General features: G+C 36.0%; 2 protein-coding genes across 2 annotated transcripts in view; both read left to right on the forward strand.

The window, feature by feature from the left end:
• The window catches only part of LOC147067243 (zinc metalloproteinase-disintegrin-like VLAIP-A), a 41,698-nt gene extending 25,388 nt beyond the window's left edge, over positions 1 to 16,310 (forward strand). Inside the window, exons 10-16 of the mRNA XM_085953716.1 lie at positions 1,205 to 1,382; positions 2,625 to 2,765; positions 4,030 to 4,145; positions 7,725 to 7,983; positions 12,737 to 12,857; positions 13,391 to 13,486; positions 13,794 to 16,310. Coding sequence (XP_085809842.1) covers positions 1,205 to 1,382; positions 2,625 to 2,765; positions 4,030 to 4,145; positions 7,725 to 7,983; positions 12,737 to 12,857; positions 13,391 to 13,486; positions 13,794 to 14,740 — 1,858 coding nt within the window. The 3' untranslated portion in view covers positions 14,741 to 16,310. The remainder of the gene's footprint in view (positions 1 to 1,204; positions 1,383 to 2,624; positions 2,766 to 4,029; positions 4,146 to 7,724; positions 7,984 to 12,736; positions 12,858 to 13,390; positions 13,487 to 13,793) is intronic.
• Positions 16,311 to 17,916: 1,606 nt separating this feature from the next.
• Positions 17,917 to 20,599, forward strand: part of LOC147067244 (uncharacterized) — a 133,822-nt gene continuing 131,139 nt past the window's right edge. Inside the window, exon 1 of the mRNA XM_085953788.1 lies at positions 17,917 to 18,211. Coding sequence (XP_085809914.1) covers positions 18,109 to 18,211 — 103 coding nt within the window. The 5' untranslated portion in view covers positions 17,917 to 18,108. The remainder of the gene's footprint in view (positions 18,212 to 20,599) is intronic.

The following is a 20,599-nucleotide window of genomic DNA, read 5'->3' on the forward strand; positions in this document are numbered from 1 at the left end:
TGGTAAGGGAGATGGACATCCTCTTCCAAGGGCAGACAAAATGCATTCGTTATTTACAAATATATAGTGACGCATGAAGATAACCATGATTAATTCCAGACCATTGGACTTCTCAATTTTTAATCGGACACGGTGGTTTTCCCTCCAAGATCTATCAGGCCAAGCTCTCAGCTCACTTGCTTATGCGGTAAATTGAATGATGCCAATCACATCCTCTGGGAGCGTCCCCATATATCGGTTGAAAGGGAAGAACTTTTAAAGTTAATACAACTCAGTTGGACCGATCGGCTATTGCCACTTGGTACCTACGAGCAGCGTTCGAAATGGGCAATTTCACGAACCGGAGCGCTCGATAATTTTCCGAAAATATTAAAATATCTATGTAAGATTATATAGAAAGAGTGTTTGTACTTAGTCGATTTTTTGTTATATACCTGCCAAGATTAGACGGTTTGCTGGGACAGTTTTGTGGCATGCAAGATTTGGGCATAATGTTGTCAGCAAGGTAGATGAGAACTGAGTTAAGTTTTCAATTTCGTATACACTTTAAAAATTATATTTAAATATGTAAATGATTAATTCACGAATCTGATGCAATTTTTCATTTTTCCACGAGACGGAGCGAAAATCTCGAGGAATTCACGAACAAGAGCTGCGCTCCGGTGCGTTCCGGTGCATTTCGAGCGCTGCCTACGAGGGAAATTTCTAAGCTTTCAAAAATTTTGCGGCGAGCGAGACGGTCTGTTCTCATCGAGGATTGATCGTAATATATTATATCTAGTGCACTCAAACCAAGGTCTTGAGAAGTTGCTCTTGGGACACTCTGACAAATGTCCATTACGCTACCGTATATGCCTGCATAATGGGTGTGGGGACGTGGCGGGTGGTGGAAGGAAAATAAAGTAATAGGTACATTTATTAAGTTTTTTTTTCGTCGACAAGTTTAATGTGAGGCGACGCGGCGTAGCGTTGCCAATTAAATATACCTACCTATATTTGAATCAAGAGATATTGGGAGCCGCAATTAACCCGACGAAGAGCCGCATTTGCCCACGTCTGGTCTATCGCGATGGTCTGGTCAAAGATATGTACTGCTGCCATAGCTGCAAATAATATATGTCTGCATTTGATAGTCCTGTAACCCATGAACGATCCAATAGTGAATACACTAATAGAGTATAAACACAATTGAATTGTGTTGTAGAAATAAGCCGGTGCGGTTGTTTGACTCGGCCGTGTGCGGCAACGGGTTTGTGGAATCAGGAGAGCAGTGCGACTGCGGCTTGTCGGAATCCTGCAACGGCAACAGATGCTGTAACCCCAATACCTGCATGCTCTTTCCCAATGCTACCTGTGCCACAGGAGAGTGCTGCGATCTTCAGGTAATATTTATGTCCATATATAATAATAATAAACAAATTACCACTTTCGCTCATAACGAAGCATTATGGACTTCTATAAAGTGGAGCATAATATCGCTGTAGTTTAATATAAGATTGCAATGTGATAGCACACTGCCGACATGAGTTTTTACAATAACCATACATCTCGCTTTATTATAGGTAAACATTTTATATTTGACTTGCTTGTCTACTTGCTAAATCAACAGATAACGTACCCTTATTTGTGGCACCCAAATGTTCGTCTTCCAGTTGTTCCATTGAATAGTTATGTCTGATATACTGATGTCTAGTTGGCGGCATCCAGTTGGCGTCGTCCAGTCAACGTCATCTAATCGATGTTATTCATTCGGCGGCGTCCAATCGGCGGCGTTGAATCCAAATATACCCACCCGGCATGGAGTATTTTTTTAGAGCCACAGTGAATAAGACATACTTACTTACATTAAAACGACGATATCAAACCTTCGTTTAGAAATCGACTCGTAAAGAATAATAAATGCATCGAAATTTGAAAAATGTCATCCAAACTATAGGAAAATAGTTATTTGAAACTTGCACACCTGCATGTTACAGTGGTCCATTTAGTGACTCGACTCCAGTGCTCGGCACACTGAATGATTTTGGACCCCACTACAGATAGATATTTTATAAACAATAAACAGTGACATTTCTCCTAAGCTATGAAACAACCCAAGTGCAAAGCAATAAAAGTTATGACAAGATAACATGAAGTATTTTATTTTGCGTCCAATTCCATTCGCTTTTTCACGGACTATTCCGGTATCTACGTTGGTTTCGTGTTATTATTTAGGTAGAATTGATGATAAATTAGTCCAGTAATCTGTGTCAAATAAACTCGCCGATGGCAAGTTGTACTGAATGTCCAGTAATCTATGTAAGATTGTAAGGCCCGTTTCAGACGGGACACCGGTGTCGCGCTCAATATAATATAGGAGGTCTTTGTATTCGAATAAAGGGGCCTTTGTATTATGTTTATGAACGCCCCAGAGCTAATCAGTCAACGCATAATTTCGCGTTATAAATTAGAACATAAAACTGGCTGCGGTAATAAAAACAAGTGTATCAGCGGCTTGAGAATGTAGCGGCCGACGGAAAAGTGTACCGGACACGCGTGTCCCGTCTGAAATGGGCCAAAGTTATCCATTGAACTCTGTGATTTCCTTATGAAAAATACTTTATTGCTGAAATGATCTGTTACAGACTTGTCGCCTACATAATGCAGGCACAGAGTGTCGAAGCGCCGACTACGAGTGCGATTTACCCGAGTTCTGTACGGGAGAGTCCGAGTTCTGCCCTGAAGATGTTTTCCTAATGGATACTGAGACATGCGATGATGGGAAGGTATACGTCATATTGTATTGGGTAGTACTACATAATAAATGGCTAGCGAATCCAATAACTCTATTCGTCATCTTTCAGTAATAAACCCACAATTGACATTAAAACACGATAACTTCTTTCGTTTTAAAAAGTGGCGAGTGGAGATACGTAAAGGCTCGAGGCACCGACTGCTTTTGAGGCCTCCACGATAAAAAATAAAATAAAACCATAAATTCCAACTACAAACTATCTAATAAAAAGGTCAGCGTATAAATTTCCTAGTATCACATCCTGTAATATTTATTAGTTAGGTATTGAAAATGGATATGATAATCATTACCCACACATCCTGAAGCGCCCCCCCCCCAGACCAGGATCTATGACGGCCCCCTACCTATCACTGAGGTTAGGGGCAGTGTGATTTTCTACGGTAATATTCCCCAAATAGTTTCAGCGAAACCCAAGTTTTAAGGATATTTCGTGTAATTTTAACAATTTTTAAATAAATCCAGTTGGTTTATTCAGTTGTGAATATAAGTCGTATTGGATAAATAGCCATTTTATTAGTAAGTAAACACATTAAAAATAAATTACTAAATAAAATTCTACACCTGAATTATCATTTAATTATATCATATTATATATATTTATATATTTTTTACTATTGGAGAAAATTTGTGGTGTGTGTTTTTCTCACTTACCTAGTAGATCCACCATGCCAGGCCACCCTTAACCCGGGCCACCAGGCTAGAGCTCTGTCAGCCCCCCTTGTGGGGGCCATAATGATAATACTTACATAATAATATTATTGGTTTATTACCGTAAGTGTGATCGGTTATCATTGACTTTAGATACATAACAAATACTCACGTATTTCATTAAGATTTTGGTATAATTTATTAATTGTATGACCACTTTGTACGAACTGTGTCGAGGCTCCCCTTTTAATCTTCTGACGAATCGATTGCGTCACTTGCGTCAAAAAAAAATCGCTGCTGGTTTTAATTAAAAGATACAAGAGAAAAATATAATTATTGTTAAAATCTATTGTTTCTACGCATTATAATTTAATGTATGTTCCATCCCATTTTATTTTGTATGTCATCATTACATAAAACAATATATATTTATAAATAATAGGATACAGATTTTTCAAGGCTGATTGTAACAATACTCACGATTTTTCTAATAAGTACCGATGTATGAGTCTTTTCCAAGATATGTATAAAATTATTGCTCGTATGAATCTTATATCTAATTCTATGTCTTTATTCGATCTATTTAGGCATTCTGTTACCAAGGTTCATGTAGGACAAAATCTGATCAGTGTCGCTTACTATGGGGACCAAGCGGGAAAACCAGTGATGATCAGTGCTATGAACACAACAAAAAAGGATCTATGTAGGTGACTAGTTTATTATTCCATCGTGATAACACTGATAACAATAACACATCGCTTTAACTAATGTTAATTTGTAATACCTAGTCGATTAAAATCTTGTATTAGCTTTCCAAATTCAGCGCTTGAAATATAAAAAATGGAAAAATATGATCTACATAATGTGTTCGTTTTTTTATTTGTTATATTATCATCATCATCAGCCGGGGTCAATCCACTGCAGGATGAAGACTCCCACAAGCTTCTTCCAACTCTCTCGGTCTTGTGTCGTTCGCTGCCACGTATTTCCGCCGAACTTTATCAGTTTGTCAATCCAGCGGCTTTTAGGGCGACCCTGTGGCCGTTTCGTGCCCCTTGGGTACCATTGGATGACGGCATTTATCCAGCGGCTGTCCTTTCGGCGAGCAATGTGCCCCGCCCATCTCCATTTCAGCTGTTTGGCAACGTCTATTACATCGCGTACTCCTGTCTGCTTCCTAACGCATTCGTTTCTCTTACGGTCCTTTCGCGTAATGCCCAACATACACCTCTCCATGCCTCGCTGTGCGACTCTTAGCCTTTAGACATCTCTCGTGTTGAGGGTCCACGTCTTGCAGCCATACGTGAGCACGGCTAGCACACATTGGTTGAACACCCTACGCTTAAGACATAATGGTAGGTCATTCTTGAAGATTCTATTCAAACGTCCGAAAGCACTCCATCCCAGCTTTGCTCTGCGAGCAATTTCATCGTGCATGCTTCCGTCTATGGGCACCTGCTGTCCGAGATAGACGTAGCTGCTGACTTGCTCGAGTTGGGTGCCATTAATACAGATAATCGCAGGGTCCGAAAAGCAGTTCCTCATCACTTTTATCTTTGAGACATTTATCTTTAGGCTGACCGTTTGACTGACATCTGCGAGTTCTTGCATTCTACCTTGGAGGTCATTCGGATCTTGTGAGAATATAACAATGTCATCTGCAAAGCGGAGGTGACTGAGGTGCTCCCCATTAATTGAAACACCTTTTTCCTCCCAATCAAGTTTCCTGAATAAGTCCTCAAGAGTAGCGGTGAATAGTTTAGGTGAAATGGTATCACCTTGCCGGACACCTTTGTTGATGGGTAATTTACACAACCGTTTGTGGAGTTTCACGCATGCTGTGGCATCACTGTATATACTGTTCAATATGTTTATGTAGCATCTGGAAATTCCTTGGTTACTAAGGGCGTCTATAATTGAGAATGTTTTGATGGAATCAAACGCCTTTTCATAGTCTATAAAACCAAGATATAATGGCAGTTTGTATTCCTGATAGCGTTCTATGATTTCTCTGACGACCTGTATATGATCCATAGTACTATAGCCTCTTCTTCTTATATTATATCCTCTCCTCTCTTATATTATAGGGTTATCAAATTAGTACTATACATTTTTAAAACGTCATAGCAGCCATTTTTTCTGATTCTCTCCAAGATTAACATTTGTGTTCAGTATTGCTTGGCAAATCATCATGGAAAGATATACAGTTGTACAGCGTATACAAATTGTTAAAATGTACTTCAACAATGGTGAATCTATTCGAGCTACGTTTCGGGCATTTCGTGAAATTTATGGTCAAATTAATCTACTTACAGAGCTTACTATTCGTAATTTAATTGGAAAATTCGAGTCAAATGGTAATGTTTGTGATCTTAAGAATCCAACCCGTCAAAAATGTAAAGGTACTGCTGAAAATATCGATGCTGTGAATCAAAGTGTGGATGAAAATAAAAAGGATTTCAAGATATACACATTTATATTTTTTATAAAAATATTAAAACTATGAATTAGTCAAAAATGTAAAAAATTGAAAACTTAATAAACTAAATTTTAATAATAAATATACTTAACCATAAAAATAATGTAATGATAACGTAACCTATGCCACAAATATTTAACAAATTCACATTTTTTTTTACAATTATTGTAAGTTTATCTTTAACTTAAAAAAAAAAAATCTTTTTAATCCTTTCAGATACATATTATGTATTAAGGCCATGCATTAGTTGAGGCACGGTCTAAAAAGATCGTTGCTAGGCGATGCGCTGACTGCGGGTCGCGGGTGCAAATGACACCTGTCAAACGAAATATTATTTTTCATATAAATCCAACATACGTTCATTTTATGTTCTGTTTATTGTTCTATTAGTAACAATAATAATATATTCATTGGCATGTTTTCTTTTTAAAGTAAATGGGTAACGTTTTTAGTCATCTTTACACGATTTTAGAATTAATTGACCCGTCGCCATCACGCAGCAAAGTGACGTGCTTCTGGCTCGAGATTCTCTTAGTGAATGGCAGCGAGTCCAAAATTTCGTCGCGCCTACAGTTGGAAATTATTTGGCGTTTCACTGATGCGTCACCTTAATTAATACAGTTGAAATTGTAAATTATCCAAAAAAAATCTCAAATTGCAAGCTTCGTTTTTTCCGCTAGGTTCTCTGTTGGCATAAGGATCCCCCTTAACGCAAGGAAATTTAGCCGACTGACCAGTTGGTGCTTCGAAATTTTGTGATTAGGCTTTAGCTTTATAGCAACTTGAAACAGACCCATTATTTCATGAAAAAATCATCTTCAACAATTAAGCTTTTTGGTTAAATGGCTTCGTAAATGAGCACGATTATTATTGTCGTATTTGGGGTAATGACAACCCATATGTTATTCTTGAAACACCATTATATCCAGATAAATTAACAGTTTGGTGTGGTTTGTGGACTGGAGCCGTAATTGGATAATATTTTTTTCGAATACGAAAATGGCAATGCATTTACTGTCAGTGGAGAATACTAGAGAAACATGATTACTGATTTTTTTCTGGCATGAATTAGATAATTTTGATCTGGACGATATGTAGTTCCATCAAGATGGTGCAACATGCCATACAGCTCGTGAGATGATCAACTTACTGAAAGCAAAATTAAAAATATAGGTGTATCTGTAATATGATAATCCTTGTGTACCTACTACCTACAAAATAATGTAACAATGGTCTTTAAACTTATAACATGCAAATCTACCGAGTATTTGCGACTATACCTACTGCTATAAATTATCAGTGGCTGGTTTTGGGACTTCGAGCCCCAAGGCACTGACTGATTTTGAGTCCCCCATGATAAAAATTTAAATAAAAACCATAAATTTCAACTACCAATGTAGGTACCTAGTAGAAAATAATAAAAACTAAAAATAATTACTAATGAAAATAACAGTGAAAATGTACATAAGAATATTAGTGGTTTATTTTTTGTGTATAAGTAGATTATAAGGTACCTATAGATATGTTTAAATGGTAATGTCAATTAAAGCACTGTTTCATGATATTTGCAGGAATTTTGTTATACTTTGTGTAATATTTTATGTATACCTTCTCAGTTTGTGAGAAATACTTAGGTACGTATGTTAAGATTTTGATATACATAGTTCATAACCAGTTTAACTGTTTCGAAGCCCCCTTTTAAATCGTGTGACGAATGGATTGCGTAATCTGCGTCAAAGAAAATCGTCACTGATAATAAAATTATATAATAATAATAGATATGTCAAAATATTCAACCTTTAGATACGGCAACTGCGGCTACAACCGCATGGAGAAAAAGTACCAGCATTGTCAGGGTGATGATGTGTTCTGTGGGATGCTTCATTGTATTCACCTCAGTGATAAGCTGGAGTTTGGAATGCAGGGTGCAGCCAAGCTGACTAAATCGTTGGTCAGCAATAACAGAATCTCATTTTCTTGCCACACTGCCATGATCGACCTCGGCCTCGGTCAGATTGATCCTGGACTGGTGCCTAATGGAGCCAAGTGTGGAGACGGAAAAGTTAGTATTATTTTTTATCATTCTCTTCTTCTATATGGTACATGTACCTACATGCCTGACGTATTTGACAAACAGATCATCTGCATAAAGTTGCTGCAAATTTCATATTTTGCCTATAGTGCCTATAGTAGGTACTATATAGAGTAGGTACGGCATTAACCTGAATTTCAAACTGCTCCGCACCACACTCAGTCTTAGAGCTTGTCCACATGGCGCGATTCCCATCGCGATTTACGCTCGAGAACCAGAAATGGCTCCCGTCCAGATACGGCGTAGTTTGCGCGTTTGAAACAATTAGGTGAAGTAATTCATTTTTGAATCGGCATAAAAAACAAACGCGAGTGTAGAAAAAAGCACTACAACTAGATGGTGTTAGTCGGTTTCTATGAGATTTTGTATTTCGCGATTACTTCCAATACCCATTCTCCGCACTTTACAACCTAGGTGACGTAATTTATTTGGGAGTAGCAATAAAAAGTCTCGCGTTCGAGCGCCAAGCGGTCGTATTTCATTTTGTAATGGCTATAAACGCCGCGATTGTCCAGAGTCTGGCGTTTGCAGGCGATCGTTGCGCGAGAATCAAAACGCGCGAGCGCTTGTGGACAGCTGAATTGGGTAACATGTACCTGGAGAACGCCGGACTTGTCACTCGCGCGAAAAAACGCGCCATGTGAACAGGCTCTTAATCGAGTGTATCACGCATCCCTATGTTTGATACGAAGCATTAGCAGTTTTTTATGCCCGAAAATGTCTCAGGAGCAGTTACCCTATACTGAGGTTGCTATGCACAAATGTGCTTTGACTGAAAAATGATAGCACGAAAGATCTTCACGTCCACAGAAAGAGGTAGCATTTTTTTAAAGCAACCAAATTGGCCCTGCAGCTAGTTAGACTGACTTGAGCCGTGAGCATCTTTTTTTTTCGGTACACATTTCAGAACATTTCATCACACCGCGATCATATGATATGATATGGTATAGTATGGTATGGTATGGTATGGTATGGTATGGTATGGTATGGTATGGTATGGTATGGTATGGTATGGTATGGTACGGTAAGGTACGGTACGGTAAGGTACGGTACGGTAAGATACGATACGATACGATACGATACGATACGATACGATACGATACGATACGATACGATACGATACGATACGATACGATACGATACGATACGATACGATACGATACGATACGATACGATACGATACGATACGATACGATACGATACGATACGATACGATACGATACGATACGATACGATACGATACGATACGATACGATACGATACGATACGATACGATACGATACGATACGATACGATACGATACGATACGATACGATACGATACGATACGATACGATACGATACGATACGATACGATACGATATGATATGATATGATATGATTCAATCTATATATCTATATATATATAAAACAAAGTCGGGCTAGTTACACCATTTATAACTCGAGAACGGCTGGACCGATTTTTATGATCTTTGATTTGTTGAATTGATTTGTCTCCGCCCCGAATAGCAGAATAACTATTAAAACATTGGATAAATCACGGAAAAAATAAATTATTAAGAAAATTCATTTTTCCATACATTTTGACATTTTGAACTATGAACCTCGCGCATTCGAAAATAAAAGAAAATCACAAAAAAATTAAATCCGTATACAACGTCATCTCTGATATATGACAGAAACAAACAAACAAAAGAAAGAATGATAGTCGAAATTTACTGTCAATGGTGTAGTGTGCCCAACATTTCGTGCTTCATGTCAACAGCTCAATTTGCTTGAAAACGATACTCATTCGGATATGACAATCGCTGAAGCAATTGTTTTTACATCTCCAAATCAGATACGCACATTATTTGCTATCATTATTTCGACATGCTTCCTGTCCAATCCACTTGAACTGTGGAACAAGTACAAGGATGACATGTCAGAAGACATTTTTACATCGAATTCGTGTCAGTTCAGTGAATCCCGATCTCAAGGTGAATGATGAGATACATAACCAGGCTTTGCTTTTAAAGATCGAATACATGTGTTACCGCATGTGCGGCAGTTTGTTAGTCAAGTTAGGAATGCCAACGCCACATCGTGGAATGAACGACGCTTTCAATCGAGAATTGGAACGTGAACGTGAATATGACCGAGATGCATTGAACCCAATGACATTAATATGGACGAAGCATCTAGAAAATAAAATGACACTCACTTTGTGTCGGGTCTGCCGGATGGCGAAATTCATATTTTAATATCGGTATCCTACGCTCAAATGAACATTCTGCTTGCAAGCGGTCTGGCGACACCGCTGGGTCTGCCCATAAAAAATTTCTGACTGTCAGGTTTCGACTCCACCGTTATTATTGTGTTACAAAATGCCAATGTGCATAGTTAAAAATTGTAAAAAAATCTACTAAACACTCCAAGAAAGATAGGATATCACTTTGCATGTGTTAGTATTATTTATTATTTATAAAATGCCATTTTAAGATATTGATGAATGTTTATTCAATGCAATTGAATGACAGGAACCATTGGACAGTCAGTCGCCTGTGATTCGCTGGGCTCACTTGCGTCTAATCTCCGAGAAGTCGTAAGTAACCGAGAATCTGTTTCTAACGCAATGAGTCATGACACTAATACGCCATTACAATAAAGGTTATATTACTATAAATTCTCGAAGCTTGTATCGCATAATGGAAACGGATACGTCAATGGTCACGTGACATCTACCTATACATCTGTGAATGACTTTCATGCACAATTTCTCGTGCGCGCCGGGTATGAAGTGAGTCGTCCATTTAATATGTCATTGATTGAACCAATCAGTTCGAACGAATGTACCACTGTTGAACCCCCCAACAGAAAGAAGTGTACGATACATTAATGAAGGCAATTAATGATGGAAATGGTGGCTTATTTTTCCTCGACGCGCCCGGTGGAACTGGGAAGACATTCCTCATGTCATTGATTTTGGCTACTGTTCGTGCGAGATCCGAAAATGCTGTAGCAGTTGCTTCTTCTGGGATAGTGGCCATGTTGCTAGAAGGATGCCGAACGAATCATTCAAAGTTGAAATTGCCCTTAAACCAGCAAACGACTGAAAAACCGACATGCAACATTGCAAATCACTCAGTAATGGCTAAAGTTTTGTTAGCAAGTAAAATCATCACCTGGGATGAATGCACAATGGCGCACAAACGCGTATTGAAAGCACTCAATCGAACTATGAAAGATCTGCGTAATGACTCAAGAAGTTTTGGAAGCGTAATGATTCTACTATCGGGCGATTTCCGCCAAACACTACCAGTCATTCCAAGATCGGCCGTTGCCGATGAAATAAATGCTTGCCTCAAATCATCGACTCTGTGGCGCTATGTGAAGAAATTTCAGCTGACGACAAACATGCGAGTTGCATTGCTAAACAATCCATCTGCCGAAAATTTCTCCAAGCAATTGCTGACTATCGGTAACGGCCGATGAATCGAACGGGTTGATTTCGTTTCCGCTGAATTTTTGCAATTTCGTCTCAACTAAGGACGAACTCATCAACAAAGTGTTAGAGAACATCATTGTGATACACCCCTGTTACAGGCGGGCTTCTCCCGGTGTAAAATAATCATTTAGTAGCTCAAGTCGAAACGTAACCCTGACCTCTAGAAACGGCTTCATAAAACATCTAATCTGATTCCTTGCTCAACCACGTAAGTATTTTTTATTTATAAGTAAGGGCCTTCGTCCGGTGTGTGAAAATGACATATTGGGCGGAGGTGTAATTAAGATAAATTTAATTTAATTTAAAAAGTATAAATGATGATGGATGAAAGCGATAATTTTAAGACTAAATATAAGTATTTAAATATAATAAATTTTGCCGCGCTTGTCGGCAACGTCCAAATTTCGACGCGCCTGCGCCAGGGTCAGGCTCGTGATTCGCCGAATCAAAGATCATGCGATAAAATTTGGCCAATCACGAGAGTCCTTTTTGCTGGAATGGCGTGGGTACGCGAAGTTTGAAAAAGAAAAAAGTAATAAGTAAGCGTCCCCTTTCCGATAGGATAGGACCTACGAAACTTATTGTTAAAACAAAATATGTAAACGTTTAAAGAAAATGTAAAATATAAGAAGACCACGTTACGAGCACGAAAGACCGTGTTTTATTTACCCTGGCAACCGTTTGAATTTATTTTTTTTGTGAATCCGGGGTTCGATGGACACCTGAGCTAGCCGCTGGAACCCCGGGTATCTCAATTGCTTACCACAAAAACCACAATTGGTTGAGTGAACGAGCAGTCTTGCGACAAAGAACAAAGATGTGGATCACTTAAGCTTCACAATTCAAAATCAAATCGTTGGTCCACTGCATTCCTTTAAATCTATCGACTGTGTAACAAACGAAGACGAAGCAACCAACTATCCAACTGATTTTTTAAACTCATTGGATCTGCCTGGCTTGCCACCGCACAATTTACAACTGAAGGTTGGCTCAGTAGTCATCATGGTTCGAAGTCTGAACCAACCAAAACTATGTAATCTATTTCATTTTGATTTGATTTTTGCACATTTATTGAACTTAATTCATTTTGAGTATTCATTTTAACTTAATAAAAAACTGATTTTTTGATTCTGAGGCGGTACGAAGTTCACCGGGTCAGCTAGTTATATATAATATATATTATGATATAATTATATATAATTATATTATATATCTTCAAAAACAAATCTAATTTCAGATGTGCCTGAACCAGAGATGCATGTCGGTGACTTCGCTTCGTCTCGCCGCTCAAGCCGGTCCTTTATCGGGAGCCGATTGTCCATCAGACTGTTCAGGACACGGCGTTTGTAACTCTTTGGGTTAGTTCATGTTCTTTATTTTTTTTAAACTAGCGCATTTGTCGCGCCTAAAATAGAAGACACAAAAATGTAGATATTTATTTTATCAATCATTTTTTTTATGGAAACAAAAGTATAATAAAATCGCTTCGTAGAAATGTGTTCGCTTTTCTTTACTTTTAAATAAGTTTTTTCCGTACCTGTTATATGCAAAGTGTTTTACAGACCCTACAATCCCAGCATATTCTAATAAACATGTTTTTACTTATTCAATCTTCTTCTTCTTATACTTATAATATATTAAAGTCTGTTTTATTTGGGTAATACCTATAGATTTTTTTGAAATTGAGTCCCCATTATCTCATCATCTTTTTAGCAGTCTACTGGGAAGATTAGGACCAACGGGTCAATCCTAGTTTCCACACATCCATCATTTATTCTCAATTCAAATTTATGTTGCGTTCACGTAACCGACCAGATGCCTCTGCACCTTTATCCGGAGCGTGATTGTCTGGATTATTGACCTAACTAAACTGTTACTGATATAATTTCAGGACATTGTCATTGCGAATACGGCTTCGCTCCTCCACTCTGCGATAGTCCTGGACCGGGTGGCAGTTTGGATTCAGGACCCGCTTCTGATCCTAATGGTTTGCTATTTACTATTCTTGAATGTAAACATTCTCACACATTAACATTGACTATCACAACTATTTACATTAAAATTTAAATAGTAAAAATATACGCAACCGAGATGTTCGTTGATGAATCACTTTTCAACTTCTAACATGATTTATGAAATATACATAATATATGCAATTTAATGAAATACCTACTTATATGTTCGGCTTTTTAATTGGAAATTAATAATCTGGTTTTGGAAGGTGAATGATTCGATAAGTTTATTTTTCTGCAAATAGTTAGTTTCTACCTATAATGATTATTTGCTTGTTACAGTACAAAAAGTGGTGATGAAAGTGCTGCTGATTTTCTTTTTGGGCATCGTACCGACCATCCTGTTGTTCGTCTTTTTCTTTCACTACTGCCGACAGAACTCTATCATGTTCTTCAAGAAACGAAACAGCTCCGCACCGTACGTGCCGAAAACGTCAGAAGACGCATCGTCCTCATTCTCTTGCATGTCATCGGTGTCTTGTTTCAATAGCTGCGGACAGAATACTTCGAACTGTCTGCCCTCTTCCTGCTTTAGGCCGCAGCCCGAATGTCCTAAGGACATGAGTGAAGTCAGTCTCACGAACCCCGACAGCGACATACCCACTGTAAAAAAGAGACCCAAAATCGAAATCAAAAATACCGGCTTAGTCTCGACGACGAACGAACATGTCACAAATAATTTTGCATCGTATAAATCACGAGTCTTAAGTTTACGTAAGAGCGGAATATTCAGCAGGGAAGATAAACGCACTTCGAAGGCGGAATCCCGAACCGAACAGACAGAGCATGCGATACCGAAAGTTGAACAATCGGTCCCGTTAATAAATGTGCACCATGCTCCACGCAAGAGTAAAGTGTCTGCGAGGAACGTGAAAGGGTTGAAAGTGGATATTGATCTTGCGGAGGCGGATCATTCCGATTGTTCCATGTCCACGGCATCCACTTGTTGCCCCAGCTCTGAAATTCAGGAAGATGATAATTCTAACAGCGGATGGGTGTCGGTCAAGGCTCTCCGTGATAAACTGTCTTCAGGTAATAACACAATATCTAATCTGCGGCCTCACAACGGGAACGAGTCCATTAGTAGCTCCCATGCTCATCACACAAATAGTTCAAGTAATAATTTAAGGCCTTATAATACAGATGAGATGGAGATCGGGTTTTCCGATAGAAACCAACGCCTCCCTAATAAATTATCTCCTCGTATGTACACGCATAGAAAATTATGAATTCAACAACCATAGGATTGTATTACAATAATATGTACAATGCCCGCGCTCCTGTGATAAGCAATAGTTTTTTTAAAAGCTTCAAATATAGTACTTATTTTTTAAATATGGATAATGTTATTTCCTCTAAGCTTTACGCTTGTGCACGCACACACACAAGACTCTTTCAGACAAGAGGAAGTAGCTCAATCGAGAAAAACCCAGCGCTCGAAATGAACCGGAGCACACTGTATCGCAGTTCCAGTAAAATTCCTGAAATCCTTGAGACTATGCAGAAAAACATAATATTATACGTGAATGCACATTTCGTTGATATAAGTATTTAATATCATCTTAATAATAAAGTATCCAATAATGGAAGTGTTGTACCATTCCATAGGATTTGGGGTACCTATTCCAGGATTCGCCTTCCGACATCTTCGATGTCTGTGGATATATTGTATGATATTACAAATGTAAATAATTATTACTGAGGTCTAACTACAAAGCATTGACATCCCTCGGGGGTATTCACACCACGCACTGCTTATGGCGAAGTCTTTAACTACCAGAGCACCTAGCGGAAAAATATGAAGCTTGCAATTTGAAACATTTTTTTGATGATTTACAATTATTGAACTATTAATTAATTAATATGTATCTGAAAACATTAAAAATAAAAATGTTTTTTATTTTAGTCAAAGGTAAACTTGCAATTGTAAAAAAATGTTATAAAATGTGAATTTGTCAAAGGATCTTATTATTACATATTATATTTTATGGTCATTTATTTATTATTAAAATTTAGTTTATTAAATTTTCTATGTTTTGTCATAATAATTCATAGATTAATAATTCATAGTTTTAATATTTTTTAAATTTATTTTAAAAAACATCGATTTTTATAAAAATATAAATGTGTACATAACTTAAAATCCTTTTTATTTATATGCAAAACTTCTTATTTTTTCGCTTGGTGCCTCTGGATGGTGGAGTAGTATTATGTTTATCGTTCAATAAAAAATGTATTAAATTCAATGCTTTGCATTCTTTCGCTAGATACCACTATTAACATTACGCTCCACATTAAATTTAATAATAACTACTTACTTGTGTCTTTAAAAAATACATAATCTTTTATAGAATTTCGGAATTATTAGTGAGGCAATAAATTAATTTCCTTTTTGTTTTGGTATTTTTGGTTTGTTGATGAAATGTACCTATAACACCTAATAAAGTAACACAATTGTGTCATTTCCACCATTATTAATTCAGTGTATGGCATGAATATATTGTCACAAACATCCCTAATAATTTACTGCAGAAAAAATACTTAAAAATAGCTGCCCTAAGAATTGATGTTTTTCGACTTCAATATCAATATATTCATGCCATACACGGAATTTATATTAAATAACAAAGATATACATGTCCATAGAAGTGTTTCAGTTCCTTCTCCACTTACGTTTACGTTTAATTTTCAATGTTGTGTAAATAATTTATTAAATTAAATACATTTATTAGAAATAGTTTCTATGGGTGTCATTTGTGGCTTATTTAAAAAAAATATCTCTAGTAATAAATTGTATGATTGTTGTAATATGTTATGTAATTATGTTTATGTGAAGTTTATTTACTTAGCATGCCATGGTTTATTTTTATATATTATGTAGTGTTAAATGTATAGCTATTCTTGATCTCACTAAATATTGTTTATATATTTTGATTGTTTTATTTTTTACGATACTTATTTAATTTTCAAGATAATAAATATTTTATGCATTTTTTCTACATACTTATGACATGTTCTTTTCATTTTATAAACCACCTTCTTCATACACATTACAATATTAGATAGTACCTACCTATTCTTATTATGACTTTGAACGATAGTAATAATACTATAAGTCTAAAATCAAATGTTTCATATAATTTAAATCAATAAAGTACAAAGATATACAATTATAAGAAGTATAAAATTACATAAAAATTCTAATCTTCAATAAATTGAACGTGCCCCTACATGCAGGACCTAAATATAATACGAAAAAATTGTGTTCCCTGGAAAAGAAAACGTATAATAAGTAGGTAGCTACTTAATAGTAATTTTACAAAATACCTTCAAAAATATTTTCTTTCTTTTAATGTTTTTAGATACCTACCTTCGTTGTATGACAAAATTCCAAGATGAAGGGAAGAAAAGAGATTTATTGAAATTATGTAATAAATATTGATGTAAATTATCCATAAGTCGTCTCAAATTAAAAGCTACATATTTTCCGCCAACACATGCCAATGTAAATCATCAGTAAACTTTATTTATTTTGATCTTTCTTGTTTTACCGCTAGAGGCTGCTGTATGACGTGTTTGGATATAGAGCTATGGCTTGGCTTGGCCGACCTATTATTGCAGTAAATTTCTAGAATACCGACTCATCCATTGTATTGCCATATTTTAAATTAAATATTACGTGTCGAAGAAGTTGGTAACTCTAAATAGTGTTGCCAACTATCATTTTCAAAAATATGCGTAATGCAAAGAGATTGGCGTAATGGGATTAGGAAATAAGTTAGTTGACAAACAATGTTAAATTTTCACAAAAATAAAAGTAATCTAGAAAAACACATTTAAAAAATAAGTCATTAAGTATATTATGCCTATTGTTTGTATATATATATTGATACCTATATAGTATTGAAGAAGAAAGTATTCATTGTTTCGTAATCAGAAAATAATCCATTTCTAAATACCTAGACAGGTACATTTCTCTTTTATTATCGTATGTTACAATATTTTTTTTATTGTTTTGTTGTGCCATGTTGATTTTCAAGAAAATAGCTTTTTTATGAGAATTTTAAAGCTATTTGGGTTGACGAAAAACGCTAGATTTAAAGCCATATTTACAGGTCACACATGCGTATTTTGCAAGCTAGATGCATATTCAAAAAATATAGATCTGACAAGAAAAACGCTTAGATGCTGGTGTATTACAGTCCATTGATTTATTATATTGGACAAATTTCACATTTTTTACGTGTTTTTTTTTTAAAGATTATTAGAATATAATTTAAAGGCTACTTATCTAAGTTTCATCAAGTAATATCGTTAGTTTTCATACAATTTTGTCAATCTACTGATAAAAAACCAAAAATATACTGAAATTTGAATTATTCATCTGGCACCACTGATCTTATTTGTTGCCGTTTGGCTTTGGTGGTTACTTGTCGTTGTCGGTTGACTGATGATTGTTTCTGGCAAAGTGAGTAGGTAGGGGTTGCGTGAATGTGTCAACAATGAACGATTAAAAACATCCGAAACTGTCAACCTTTTGAAAATCGGTCATATAAATTGGACGAGTGTATCGTAAGATTGTGTCTTTCAGTCCAAAATGTCCAAGTGGTGTTATAGTTCAGTGAATGTGTGGTGCTATTTTATAGTTTTTGTGATTTTAAAAGGATTAAGTCACCAAGGTGCATCAGCTGAACTCCTTTGTAAGCAGACTATTTTCTTTTATTGTTTTGTTAGACAAATTCACAAACACAACATAAGATGAACATAATATGCATTTATAACTGACTGTACAGCTAGGTATTATAACATTGTATGATTATTTTTCAATATTTATTATACTTAGGTATAGTAAAAATACGAATAGATAGGTACTACAGTCGAAATCACAACCGTTGCAAACACAATGTTGTTTGTCGTTGACCTCCGTATTTGTAGTTTAGATATCATAGAATCGTACTCTGACCTTAGCAAATAATGTTATGTGGATTTAACTTAATATTATATATTTTATTTTATTATAAGTTGCACAAAGAATAATACACCACCAAAACAAATCCTATCCCAGTGTACAAGGATAAGGATTTTATGTTTATTTATGAAATGATGCTCCGCTGTGTATTTAGTTATTTTATTAATCATTTATGTTTATTATCTTATCTTTATATAGAATACCTACGAAATAAAATTGTTTTTAATTGTCAAAATTATTTATGTTGTGTTTACTTCCAGCTCTATCTACTCCTTTGCTCCAAGCATTTGCAGGAAAAACAGTTAGGTATTTCAAAGCCACTAAAAGAATGAACCATTCATCATAATCATCTGCAGTTCGACAAAGATGTAAAATGAGCAATCAATCAACTTAGTCAATGTTGGTGGTTTTCTTAGAATCGTCATTTGAAAATGCTATTATTGCGGTTCTAGCAATACATTCGTCATGAATTACAATAAATTTTAATCGTTGACGAGTACTTTGCAAGAAGGATGTTCATAATAGGTAATTGGTGCAGCTATAGACATTAATTAATTCAATTTTGGATCAAAATACAGTTGTCTCTTGATTTACTCGGACAAACTTTTTCGCCGGATAATCAGACATGGACGAAAATATTAAAAACTACCCAATTATTAATTGTAGTAGGTAGGTAATCAATCATATTCGATTTAACTCATCAATCAGTCGTTAACTTTACCACAAATTAATCTCAAAGTATTAAATAAAATATTTATAAGTACTTAGTACAAACTGTGCTGATTTATTAAACAAAGAATCAAGATAATACTAACCGATGACAAATAAAAATATGTAGGTACCTATGCCTATGCCGTTGCAGTAATATACAAGTTAGGATAAGTAATAATATTACATATCAAATCACAATCTTGAAGCATTATAATATGCTCAGAAGTTATAAAGCGGTTAAATTTTAAGAAAACGTTTCTCATTTCCCATTGAGTCGGTACCTGCGATATAATTTTCATCAGAATCACCACCGTCATGTACTGCAAAGAATTTTCCGGTTTTTGCACGGCGGTCTCATCAGCAATATCAAATACTCTGGACAAAAACGACGGGAGAGTAAACGAAGTATGAATAAAATTGGATCTGAAACGAAATGTGAAACCGTTTTAGGTCAGCCGCGGCACACAATATAGCAGACACTGCTCTGCCTAACGTTTGTTACGCCGTGGTAAATCATGGGTATCGAAACCGAGAGTGGTGGACGGAGTTTTCATCAAATGTGATGTTTGATTGAACTTTTTTCATTAGCACAAAATATTCACATTACAAAGTTTTTTGCAAATTCTGTAATGTCTAGTAAAAGCCTCATACCAGCGAATGTTTAGTGGCATCCGGAAAATTCAATTCGCGTAAATAAATTGTCTACTTTATTCGTTTTCAATTGTAATGTTTGTGACAACGATCATCATCATGCATCAAAGATGCATGTACTTACCTATACGTAAAATTCCAGAATGCCATTTTATTGAACATTATTTCCACATAGCTTTTGGTTGACCAGTGCGACAATATAATACATAGGTACCTACTAATTTTTTCTTCAATAATTGCATTAGTTTTTTATTCGATGTTCTTAAATTAATCTGACCTGTACTTACTGTCGAGGTTCAATCGTTATGATTTTTTTAACGTAGGTAAGTACAACAGTTTTTTAATGTACTTACCAATATCAACCATAGACTTATAGAGTTACCTATATAGAAAAATGGACTACGTATAATACAATTATTTATATCGATTATCATCAATCCTTCGAATAATGAATGATTTATATTCATCCATCTATCCCATTATTGCATCGCTCGTCATACATTAGTGAGTTTCCCACACTCCCACACTCCCATTTCTCAAACTCTGTCGTCGCCGGCATTGTGGCAGTAGTTAGCAGAAACTAGACGTAGAATAACCTCTCGACTCTTACCTGCTCCGTGTAATCTCATTATATTTAATACATAACAAACTTGTTTTTACTTTTTATTGCATAATCTAAATGAAACTGAAAAAATACTTCAATCGTGGGATTCGGGTGGTCGCCTTTGTTTCGCAATTTTCGTAGATATTTTTTGCC

The sequence above is a fragment of the Rhyacophila brunnea genome, unplaced genomic scaffold (assembly GCF_057557595.1).
Source record: "Rhyacophila brunnea isolate RB1 unplaced genomic scaffold, BYU_Rbru_1.0 scaffold_4, whole genome shotgun sequence".
Lineage (NCBI taxonomy): Eukaryota > Metazoa > Arthropoda > Insecta > Trichoptera > Rhyacophilidae > Rhyacophila > Rhyacophila brunnea.